The sequence below is a fragment of the Orycteropus afer genome, unplaced genomic scaffold, assembly GCF_000298275.1.
Source record: "Orycteropus afer afer isolate SDZICR_OR568_19922 unplaced genomic scaffold, OryAfe1.0 scaffold00006, whole genome shotgun sequence".
NCBI classification, from domain to species: Eukaryota; Metazoa; Chordata; class Mammalia; order Tubulidentata; family Orycteropodidae; genus Orycteropus; species Orycteropus afer.
In genome coordinates, this window is record NW_006921593.1 from 9,875,998 (window position 1) to 9,888,589 (window position 12,592).

The following is a 12,592-nucleotide window of genomic DNA, read 5'->3' on the forward strand; positions in this document are numbered from 1 at the left end:
TTGAGGTACTGCTGCAACCATTTTTTAATTATTTTTATGCAAAATTTTACTTGTGTGAGCTATTGTAATTTAGAAGTTCAATAAGACATCAAGCCAAGTAGTCAAGTTTAGGTTTCTTGCTCCAGAGATTTAGAAACTCCTGTGATTTTTCACCACCTAGGATGAGTTCATAGAGCCCCAGCGATGCAGAGGTTAAGCACTCAGCTATTAACAGAGAGGTCAGTGGTTTGAAACTACAGCTGAGCTGCAGAAGATGAGGCCATCTGCTCCCATAAAGACTTAGAACTGGGACAGTTCTACTCTGACCTATAGGATCACAATGGTTTGGAATTGACTCAATGGCAACAGGTTCTTGGTTTAGGAGAGACTTGAATCTTATCTGGGTTAGTTATAACCTGTGTATATAGTAATGGTGATAAAGATACAAATGCCAGAAATGGAATATAGTCAGCTATGGATCGAAGACGTGGTGAAGTATGTGGTGCCATTAAATAGCAGTAGGGCTATACAGGAGTCCCTGGGGAATGCGAATGGTTAAGTGCTCAACCACTGGCTGAAAAGTTGACAGTTCAAACCCACCCAGACGTACCTCAGTAGACAAGCCAGGCAATCGCCTCTGAAAGGTCACAGCCTTGAAAACCCTGTAGAGCAGTTTTACTCTGAACACATGAGGTTGCCATGAGTCAGAACACACTCGGGGGCAACAACTCACGACAGGGGTGATACCAGCCAGGTCTTCGTGTTCTTCCTCAAAGCACTACAGTGGGTGATGAATTACAGATCACCACATTTACTTCTACAACAAATTTAGGCGATAGATATTGTTATGCCCAATCTGAAACGGAAACTGTGAATGTTCGAGGCTGCACTAAATATGAACAAGATTTGTCTGAATCCCTTATACAGACAATTCTTTAATCTTCTTGTCCTCAAACTATCCTTCAAGGAAAGGACAGCTGTGTCTGTTAACATGTAAGTATTTATACAAATATGTGTATCAATAGGTACAATGTATGCTTTCACATGCATTACCTTATTGAGACTACTAATCACTCCAAGTCATTTTTAAATTAAAGAGTCAAGAGGTTAACAGACTTTTCCAAAGTCCTACATCTAACAAGTTTCAATGTTCTGACTCCAATTCAAGTGTCCTTAAATCCAGAGGCCTTTTATTTGTACTTTGAGACATCTTTTGCAGCTTCACTCCTTTTTTTTTTTTTTTCTTTATTTTTGTGATTTGGGTGAACATTTACAGCGCAAACTGGTTTCCCATTCAATGATTCATGTATTTTGTTTTGTGACATTCACTGCAATCCCCACAATGTAACAGCACTCATCCCACTTCCTGTGTTTACTGTCTCCCTTTGCCCTTCTTTCCTGTCCCTTTCTGCCTTCTGAGTTGTATCTCTAGGCAAATGCTGTCATTTTGATCTCATATGGTTGATTGCACATAACAACAACAACATGGTTGATTGCTGCTTCCTTCCATTTTGAAGAAAGTCCCTTGTAACAATAGTGCTGGTAAGCTGATGTTTTTCGTTGACAAAAGAGTATCTGAGGCAAACTATGATATTCTCAATGATAGGCGTTTTCCCCATGGAACTGGACTTCAGGTCAAGTAGAACAGCTGCAGGTGGTCAAGGTCTTTCTCTTTATAAGTAGGTGACAGAGTGGGCCCTTTTTTGAAAAAGAGGCTGGTTGGACACACTTTCAATGCTGAATTTACAGCACTACACATAAGTAATTACAACAGACCCTACTGGAGAGATTCTGCACCCCCTTTTCCTTTCCATCAGGGCCACATAGATGCATATAACTTGCTTTGTAATTGGAGTAATTTTCCATAAAAACTGGGTGATGAACAGAGAAAGAGCATATATCATCAAGCACTTTCTCTTAAATTTGCTGTATTTATATCGTATTAAAGGAGCTCTAGTGGCACTGTGGTTAAGGCTAACCAAAAAGTTGGTGGTTCAAACCTACCAGCCGCTCCCTGGGAGAAAGATGAGGTAGTCAGCTTCTGTTAAGATCGACAGCCTTGGAGACCCAAGTTCCACTCTGTCTTCTGGGGCACTGAGTCGGAATCGACTGGATGGTAGTGGTTGGCTGGATACTATAATGTACACAAGGACATCCAATCAGTCAACTAAATTAATTTAGTTGATTGTCAATGGACAGATTTATATATATATTGTTAAGATAGCTCCTGATTTTCTTTAGATTCCTCATTTTGTATGCAGCAAAAAGCCTGACTCTGGATTCTGGAAAACTCCTCAAGACAGAAAGGCTCCCTGTGGCTGATTGTACGTCTTACCTAGAAAGTGAGATTTCTAACGAAACAGGTACAGATAACTCCTCCACATCGTCCTCTCAGTGACTTGCATTTGTCTAAAGAAACAAAATGGATCTCAAACAGAACCTCAACGTTCTCAATTATTCAATAATTTCATTATTGTGATCAATAATCTAACCCCTTTAAATGACATGGAGCCCTACTTACACTACGATATTCTGGTTACAAATGGTTAAAGTGCTCGGCTGGAACTGAAAGGTTGCTGGTTCAAAAGCACCAGTTGCTCCATGGGAGAAAGGTGAGGCAATCTGCTTTTATAAAGATTGACAGCCTTGGAAACCCTATGGGTCAGTTCTTTTCTGTGCTCTGGGGGCGCTGTGAGTTGGAGTCAACTTGATGACAGAAGGTCTATTTGTGAGAGTGTGTTCTAGGTTGATTGTTTTTCAGAATGGATTTCCATTATGAAAACTTTCCCAGATCTGTGATGTGGTGGGAAGAGCACTGCACTGGGAGTTAGGAGGCCTAGAGTCTTATCCTGCCTCTGAACATACACACTGTGGCCCTGGGCATGCTACTTCTCAAGACCAGCTTTAATACTCTTTAAAAGGAGATAGAAAACGAAATACCTAAGACTGGTGAAGCCTGACAATCTGAACTTCTAAAACAACGCTAAAAGTATTTTTTCTGCATTGGTGAGGGAATCAGCTCCTCCCTCAAGGTAGGTGAAGTGTGCTTACAATTTGGTGTCTGGGAAAATTGGCAGCCAGTCGTGAGCGAAGGCAGCAGGACAGTGTGTGTGCATCTGGGTGCAGGGCTGTGGTGACAAGGATGGAAAGCAAATGTCTTCAGCTGGGGCAGTGAGGATTTCTTTCCAACCTGACCATGCCTTCACACATTCCCTAAGACACCTGTCCCTCCATTTTCTGAGAATTCTTCTAATCTCTTGGCTCTAAAACGGGAACCAGTACTTGATATTGGTGGCGAGGGAAACCTCACCCCAGCTTTGTCTTCATTCAACGATGGGGAAGACCAAAATTCCCATGAACCCTGGCATTTCTCTACCCAACAGGTTGTGAACCAACTACCTCTATGCTGATGCTCTGGGATTTCTTTCCAATTTACCTCACAGCAGAGACTGTTTCCCTGGATTCGGGAGAAGTGTTTGTCATCATTTACAAACATTGAACATACGCATCCCTCGTTACCCAAACATTTCATTCCTAGGCATATATACCACAGGGACACGCACTCACATACATGGGGCCATGAAACAACCCAAATGTCTAGAAACATAATAAATAACATGCTAGGCATCACTGAAAGAACCACAGATAACCACACCATTTTTGATTCACACAACGTTGAATGAAAGAAGCCAAAGAGTAATGCACACCCACCGTATAATTCTATTTAAATAGATTTCAAAACCAGGCGAAACCTAATCTATGACGTTAGAAATCAGGGTTGGTGTTACCTTTGGGAAGAAGGATGGAGATAGTCAGTACACAGGGGCAAGAGGCAGGCTTCTGGAGTATTGGTAATACTCTTTCTTTCTTCCTGGACGGGATGTTCACATTGTAGGAATTCATTTAAAAAAAAAACAAAAGCCTCACTGCCATCAAGTTGGTCCCGACTCATAGCGACCCCTCCTTGAGTTTCCAAGGCAGTATCTCTACGGAAGTAGATTGCCCAGTCTTCCTTCTGAGGAGTGGCTGTTGGGTTTGAATCGCCAGCCTTCTGTTTAGCAATCACATGGCTTAGGCACTATGCCACCATTTAGGTGCACATAATATTTGTTGTTGTTGTTGTTGTTGTTATGTGCCATCGAGTCAGACCTGACTCATAGCGACCCCTCCTTGGGTTTCCCAGGCAGTATCACTACGGAAGTAGATTGTCCAGCCTTCCTTCCGGCACATAATATTAAGCAAAATAAATTAGGCAAAAAAGAATTTGAAATGTAGGATTCATTTACCTGGAGTTTAAAACAGGTAAAGCTCATCTTTACTTTAGACAACAGAATGATGTTTACCTTTGGTGAGGAAGCAAGGGTTTGTTTAAGGGGGCCACAAGAAGTGCTCTGGACTGCTGGACATACTCTGTTTTAACAAAGTACCATCTGTGGTACTTTGTTACATCAGCCCCAAGAAACAAATACAGAACTGTATATGTGTGTATGTGAATATATATGCACATATATATTAGAAACCATGAGTTCACAGTTAACAGTATTTTTATAAAGTTTGCTGATGATTCTGCAGCACAGCCAACACTGAGAACCAATGTTCTAGTCCTTGGTTTTCTTTCCCTTTACATTTTTAAGATGTACCTAGAAAAATAACATCTAAGTGTTATTTTGTTCTAAATTGGTAACTTTGGAAGATCTCTAAGGTAGACTCTCAGGGGTAGTAACCTACACCACTGTGATGGAGTGCCTGAACCTTTATCTGAACTGTTCTACCAGGAAACATTCAGGAGTAAAACAATGTAAATGGGGTGAAGAGGGAGGTCACATCTTCTGTTACTTTCTTGTTATTGTTGTCAAGTGCCTTCAAGTTAGTTTATGACTCACAGCTACCCTACATACAACGGAACAAAACACTGCTTGGTCCTGAGCCATCCTCACAATCATAGCCCACTGTAGCAGCCACTGAGTCAAACCATCTTATTGAGGGTCTTTCTTTTTTCCCTTGACCCTCTACTTTACCAAGCATAATGTCCTTCTCCAGGGACTGGTCCCTCTTGATAACATGCCCAAAGTACCTAAGATGAAGTCTCATTCTCACTTCTAAGGAGCATTCTGGCTGTACTTTTTCCAAGGCAGATTTGTTTGTTCTTCTGGCAGCCCATGGTATATTCAATATTCTTTGTCAACACCATGATTCAAAGGCATTAACTTTTCTTCAATCTTCCTATTCATTGCCCAGCTTTTGCATGCATATGAGGTGACTGAAAATGCCATGGGTCAGGTGCATCTTTGTCCTCAAGGTGAGATCTATGTGTTTTTACACTTGAAAGAGGTCTTTTGCAGCAGATTTGCCCAATGCAATATGTCGTCTTACTTCTTGACTGTTGCGTCCGTGAGTTGTTTGTGGATCCAAGTAAAACGAAATCATTGACAACTTCCATCTTTTCTCCTTTTATCATGATGTTGCTTATTGGTCCAGTTGTATAGATTTTTGTTTTCTTTATATTGAGGTGTAACCCATACAGAAGGCTATACTCTTTGATCTTCATCAGTGTTTCAAGTCTTCTTCACTTTCAGCAAGCAAAGTGGTGTCATCTGTGTATCACATGTTGTTAATGGAGTCTTCTTCCAATACTGATGCCATGCTCTTCATATAGTTCATCTTCTCAGAGTCTTTGCTCAGTATACAGATTAAACAGGTACTTGTCTGTCAGTTTGTTGTACTGTGGTGACTTGTGTTGCTATGATGGTGGAAGCTATGCTATTGGTATTTTGAATACCAGCAGGGTCACCCATGGTACGTAGGTTTCAGTGGAGCTTCCAGACTTAAGACAGTCTGGGAAGAAGGACCTGGTGAAAAAAACTGGCCGGTAAAAAACTTTATTGATAGTAACGGAACACTGTCTTCCATTACACTCCTATCATTTCAGCACTGGATGTTTCAAAGCACTTTCATTTCCTTGGTGATGTGGAAGGAAATAATGACTTTGTGGGTTGAAGCAGTCTGGAAACATTTAGCCTTTATCAGAGTTTTTAAAGTTATTCCTGTGTGGGGCCTATAGTCACATACTGTTTGAGCAGTTAAAATTTAGAGTAACTTGGTGGTAAAGGATTGGATTGCCTGCTTTTGGGCTGAGGAATAATAAAACAAGAACAATTTCTGTCCTGTTGACTCAGACTCATGGCGACCCCAAACATGTCAAGAGTAGAACTGTGCTCCGTAAGGTTTTCAATGGTTGAGTTTTCGAAAGTAGCTCATTAGGCCTTCCTTCCTAGGCACCTTGGGTGGACTTGAACCATCAACCTTTTGGTTAGCGGCTGAGCTAAACACACGGTTTGACCCTTGGCCACCTCGCCCATCTCACACCTTCAGTAGCGACCCATCCAAACCTCCCATCACCGCTCTCCACAGGCACCCAGCCATCCTCGGACGCACACCTACTCAACCCAGATCCCGAGTCCCCCACCTGCAAAAAGCCCCACAGAATCCCTGTCACCATGTCCACAGACCCAGCAATGGCGGACCGCAGCCGCCCCCCGGGCCAGATACCCGCTGCAGCAGGGAGAGACCCCTACACCGGACTCTGTGGCCCCACCGAAGCCTTGCACTCCCCTCGACCTAGGCACTATGCTACCAGAGCTCCTAAGAATAGTGTCAGTATAAATAAAACGTCATTGTGACCTCATGTGACCACCTTCCAAATAAATATAAAACCAAAATCAAACCCACTGCCACCGAGTCCATTCCTACTCACAGCAACCCTATACAACAGAGTAGAACTGCCCTGTAGGGTTTCCAAGACTTTAAGAAAGCATAGTGCCTAAGGCACTTGACTGCCAACCAGAAGGCTGGCGGTTCAAACCCACCAGCCGCTCCTCGGAAGGAAGGTTGGGCAATCTACTTCTGTAGTGATACTGCCTCAGAAACCCAAGGGGGGGGGTCGCTATGAGTCGGGTCCAACTTGATGGCACATAACAACAACAACAACAACAACAAGGAAGCAGAAGACTGCCTCATCTTTCTCCTGCAGAGTAGCTGGTGGGTTCAAACCACTGACCTTTTGGTTAGCAGCCAAATGCTTTAACCACTGTATACCATACTACTAGCAATCTGATACATTCTATATTGTTGTTGTTGTTATGTGCCATCGAGTCAGCCCTGACTCATAGCGGACCCTCCCTGGGTTTCCAAGGTGGTATCACTACGGAAGTAGATTGTCCAACCTCCCTTCTGAGGAGTGGATGCTGGGTTTGAACCGCCAGCCTTCTGGCTAGCAGTCAAGTGCCTTAGGCACTATGCTACCAGAGTTCCTACATTCTATATTAGAAAACACAATTTACTATTGGGGGAAAAAACAAACATTCATCTCTATACTAAAGGGGGATCATCTCTGGGATAGATCAAGTGAAGAAAGCATGGTGCAGGCCATTCTTTGATTCTGTTTGCTTTTCTCCTTGGTATCGCCATGAGATTTCCTTCTAAAACATGCCTCATCTTCCCAGTATCTTTCTGTTGTACTCAAAAGTAGGGTAGCACGACCTTCTTAGGCAACTGTGCTTAGAAGTCAGCACAGCACGTTCTCCCGTACCTCTCCTCCCCATCCCTAACTGTTGCAAACCCAATGATATTTATTGGTCCACTGCTGGCGACAGGAGAAGGAACACCAGTGCCGGAGACTGATCAGATCTGCGTCTGCTGCACAGCTGAAACTGTGGGCATGTAAGTTCCTTCATCTTTCTGAGTCTGAATTTTCCCCTTGGCCCAGGGCAATGATACTGGGAATGAAAGGAGGTGAAGCACAGAACTACACAGCACAATGCTAGGTGCTCCATAAATGACCATTATCATTATCTTAGTTCCATGTCTAAGGGGACTCAGATACAGCTAGGATTGTGAGACTGGCACAAGACAGGGCAGAGTTTCGTTCTGTTGTACATACGGTCACTTTGAATGGAGACGACTGGAGGGCACCTAACAACAACGTGTCTAAGGGACTTATTTAGGCTTTTTAAGCTCTGCTTCCCCAATTTTCCTGCAAGGGATACATTCTAACATCCCTGTCTCCCCTGGAAAGCCACTCTGGAAAGTTAAGTAATGATGAGTCTGTTCCTGGTTCTTTTAGCACTTGTTAAAGTAAAGGTTCTTCTTTCCTCTTCTCCTACCCAGAGAGCCCTTTAAAGGAGCAAGCTCTTTGTCCTCAGGATTTCAGAAGAGAGTTTACTTTTCTGAAGATGCTTTGTTATGTCTAACTGTGTTACTGTGCATTACAAGTTGAACAATGTTATTTGTTGTTATTATTTATATTATTTACTATATAGAAAGCTGTCTAACAAGGCAGTCACAATTTTAAAAATAAGTCAATAGTATGGACTAAGAGTTTAAACTTGGGATAATGTCTATATTATAATTGCTTATTGACCTAAATTACATTTTTATAGTAAGGACTGTATTAATTTTAAAAAGGGCTTAATTTCTTTGCTCATATGTTTGCTTTGTTTTCCTAATCCCTGAAGTAAATCAAACCCATTGCCACTGGGTCGATTGACTGCTATTTAGAAAGCCTACAGCACCAGGTATTGCAAGGCAGTCTCCCATCCAAGTACTAACCAGGGCCGACCCTGCTTAGCTTCCAGGATCAGACATGGCAGAAAAACCAGCATGTGTGTCCTCACAAATACCCAATGATGAAGATACAGTGAGTATATTTTTCAATAAAACTCTGCATTTTGCACTTCAATAATATTCTATGTTTTCAAAAGACCAACTCAGTAACTGGAATGTTGTTGTTGTTGTTTGCTGTCGAGTCGGCCCCGACTCACAACGACCCCTCCTTGGGTTTCCGAGGCAGTATCACTACGGAAGTAGGATTGCCCAACCTTCCTTCCGAGGAGTGGCTGGTGGGTTTGAACCGCCAGCCTTCTGGTGAGCAGTCAAGTGCCTTAGGCACTATGCTACCAGAGCTCTAGGCCTATGTAATACAGGCTTATGTTTGTTATGTTTGAACTTTTATACTGATTGGAATTAAATAGCAGCAATGAGTTAAATTCTTGTTGAGTGTTTCCTGTGCCTGCTGCCTTTGTTGGTGATACCAAAAAAAAACTATTTAACAACAAAATAATAATTAAAACTCCAGAACCTCCCATAAGCATTTATATGAAATTAACTTTAGGAAGTGGTTGGGTGGCTGCTTGTTGGTGGTTTGACTGAGTGGGAGTTTGAAGCAAATGCTTCTAAGTTCCGTTTTAAGATGAGCCCGTGTATTAGGGAAAATATATGGTAATTACATTAAATTTAGATTAAAGAGGGAGTAGGATATCTGAATGTAAGGCATTGGTGGTTTAGTGGTAGAATTCTCACCTTCCATGGGGGAGACCCGGGTTCGATTCCCAGCTGGTGCACCTCATGTTTAGATAATACCTGTCTGTCAGTGGAGGCCTGCTTGTTGCTGGGATGCTGAACAGGTTTCAACAGAGCTTCCAGGTTAAGATAGAGTAGGAAGAAAGATCTGGTGATCTCTTTCTGAAAAATTAGCCAGTGAAGACCCTATGGATCACAATGCTGGTCCACAGCTGATCGTGGGGATGTGCAGATCGGGCACCAAAGCAATCCCTTGTTCATGGGGTCGACATGAGTTGGGGGCTGATCTGATGGATGCTAATAGCAAGTATATCTGAATTGGTGCAAACTGAGTCTTTTAGAATTTTTTATGACAAAAAAGTTTCAAGAATATCCATAGGTATTCAACTATATTAAATAATGTTCCTTTATGTTTAATAACTAGGGATGCTGACCCTGGTGTCACTTCCTCCAATCATGCTAAGGGCACTCCAATTACGCTGTATCTTAGTTTGACTCACCAAACTACCATCGTTTTTCTCTTCTCACTCTGTTACTCCTCTGGAGTGAATGGTTTATTCCACCTGTTATAATTTTCTGGAACAACTATAACACACAACTATCATCAGTGTGTGGCATTAGGAATAGAACTGTATACTCTCAGTTTGGGAGGCTACAAGTGGAAATCAGGGCACCAGCTGGCTCTCAGGGAAGGTCTGTCTGTCTGGGTTTCCTTTCAGCTTCTTGTAACCACCAGCATCCTTGGCATCGCTGGGGTTGAAGATGCTTCTGCCTCCATCATCCTCTGGGGCCTCCCCATGTGTGTCTCTGTGTCTAGTCTGCTATTTTTTAAAAAAAACACCACTCTGGAGAGAGTAGGCTTAGAATCCACCCTACTCCCATATGGCCTCATTTAGATTACAAAGAAAATCCCTATTTTCAAACAGGGTTGTAGTTACAAGGACAGGGGTTGGGACTTCAACATAACCTTGTTGGGGACACAATTCAATCCATAACAACCTGTTTCTCCATCAGTCACACTTTTAAAATCATAACCTGCCTTTCATTTTTATTCATTGCTTTTCTGAATCTACCATTAAGGTCATGTTTCAGTGACTAAATCAATGGCTTTGCTCATTCTGTATCATCTTGACCCCTCTTTGGCATGAAATCATGGTGACCACTCCTTTCCAAGCGTGAGATCCAAATCATACAATTTTGGAATTAAAAGGAACCCCAAAGGTCAATTAGCAGACTTAATCGGATATACAAATGCTTGCGACAAATGCTTTAACAAGTAATCTCCCAAACTTTCTCTGAATTCTTTCACAACTGGACTATTTACTGTCTGTCCTCTCATAGAAACATATTTTTAAAAGCATGCTCACATCCTCAGAAGAAAATTTCAAACCACAGGAAAATGAAAAAACTCTCTTTGTTTTTTGTCAGTAATCACTTCTCCTTGGACAAATTTTCCTATCAGCACACACGGATCAACCTTATCTTGTTAGTAACTTTGTACTTTTAGAATGTATGAATGTATTGTCTTTCAGTAACCAGTCTCCTCTTGATAGGTGGAGGTAACTTCTGGACATCATTTGTTTATTGCTGTACAATGCTGCACTGAACATCTTTCTACTTACCTTTCCGTGTACCTGTTAGGCTTCTTACCTAGAAATGGAATAGTTGGATCAGAAAGCATGTGCATTTTAAGATGTGATGTTGTTGTTATGTGCCACTGAGTTGGACATGACTCATGGCGACCCCTCCTTGGGTTTCCAAGGCAGTATCACTATGGAAGCAGATTGCCCAACCTTCCTTCCAAGGAGTGGCTGGTAGGTTTAAACCGCCAGCCTTCTGGTTAGCAGTCAAGTGTCTTAGGCACTATGCTACCAGAGCTCCTTTAAGATGTTATAGTAATCACCAAATTATCCTATAACGATGCTATGCCAATTTATACTCCCACTCTCAATGCGTGAGAATACCTGTTTTTCCTTATTTCCCCTACCTTGGAACCAAGGCCTGTTACATGGGCCCGTTTAATTTTTGGATAACTTTAATTATGAGAAAGTCCTTCTGGCACATTGTATGAAATTAGCCCTTTGGAACTTGTTGTCCTTTTGCCATGCCCTTGAACTCCATAAAATAAATACAACCTCTTCCCAAGTGACAGTCTTCATGTGTTTTCAGCTCTCTGCTTTATTCCTCTGACGAGTTTCTCTTGCTCTCAATACTCTGTTTTCTCACATATCATCTCAAATTGCGTCATTAGCCTGGTCACTCTTCTTGGGGTAGAGTCACTGGTTGGTTCAAATAGTTAATGTGTTGCTAACCAAAAGGTCGGAGGTTGAAGTTCATCCAGAGGTCCTTGGTAAAAGGCCTGGGGATCTCTTCCCCCAAAAAATCATCCATTGAAAACCCTACAGAACACAGCTCTGTTGTGACACACATGGGGTCACCATGAGTTGCCTGGCCGCCCGCTTATTCCCCTGCAGGTCCCTTCCTTCATTTCTCCCTCCCTTTCTTCTTCCTTTTCTCCCTCTCTCTCCTTCCCACCTTCCTTTCCTTCCTGGCTATTTAATGAGCAACACCTCTGCACAAGGAATTTTGCACAACATAGGATGGTGTGCAGCCTGCCACTGTCCCTCTTAAAGTTGACCATGATGAATCCCAGGAAGTTTGACCAACACAGGTAAGTTCAGGCTGCCCCATCTTTTTGTCTGGATCCACTGGCCACCACAGGTTTTTGTCTTCAAAGCTATATTACAACATTAAATCATTACACTTACAATCAACTCAGTTCCTTACTTCTTTTCTTTTCTATGCCTTTATTAAGCTTCATTTGCCAGTAAGCCATATCTTATAAATATGTGATCACTTTGGGGGTTGTAAATGGGATGCGATACGGAACGCGATACATTTTAATTCTTTTGGGTTTCCCCTAGTTCTTTTGCTTGTCACAATGTTTTTATCATTGTCATGACACTGATTCTTTTTTCCTCCCTGTCTGGCCATGTATCTTCTCCTCTTTCAGGCTTATCTTTGCACCTCCTGAGAGTGGGTCCTTCTCAGTCTTGTTCTCGGGCTGAGGCGGTACTCACAAGTACCTAACTGCCTTCAGGGTATCTCTACATTTGCTTGAAAATTAACTTTGAAACTTGAACCTATCTTACACATACACACACCCAACTACTAGCTTCCTCTTCTGATTTTCTTGTTGTTGATGGTGCTCATGGTGTCTGGTTAGTCATCCAGTTCTTCTGACACCCCCCCCCCC

At 42.3% G+C, this 12,592-nt stretch overlaps 1 protein-coding gene across 1 annotated transcript in view; it reads left to right on the plus strand.

Moving 5' to 3' along the window:
* The first annotated feature begins 8,620 nt into the window (after positions 1-8,620).
* SEPTIN14 (septin 14) overlaps positions 8,621-12,592 on the plus strand; it is a 21,154-nt gene continuing 17,182 nt past the window's right edge. The window contains exon 1 of the mRNA XM_007940795.1: positions 8,621-8,674. Within this exon, the coding sequence (XP_007938986.1) occupies positions 8,621-8,674 (54 nt within the window). The remainder of the gene's footprint in view (positions 8,675-12,592) is intronic.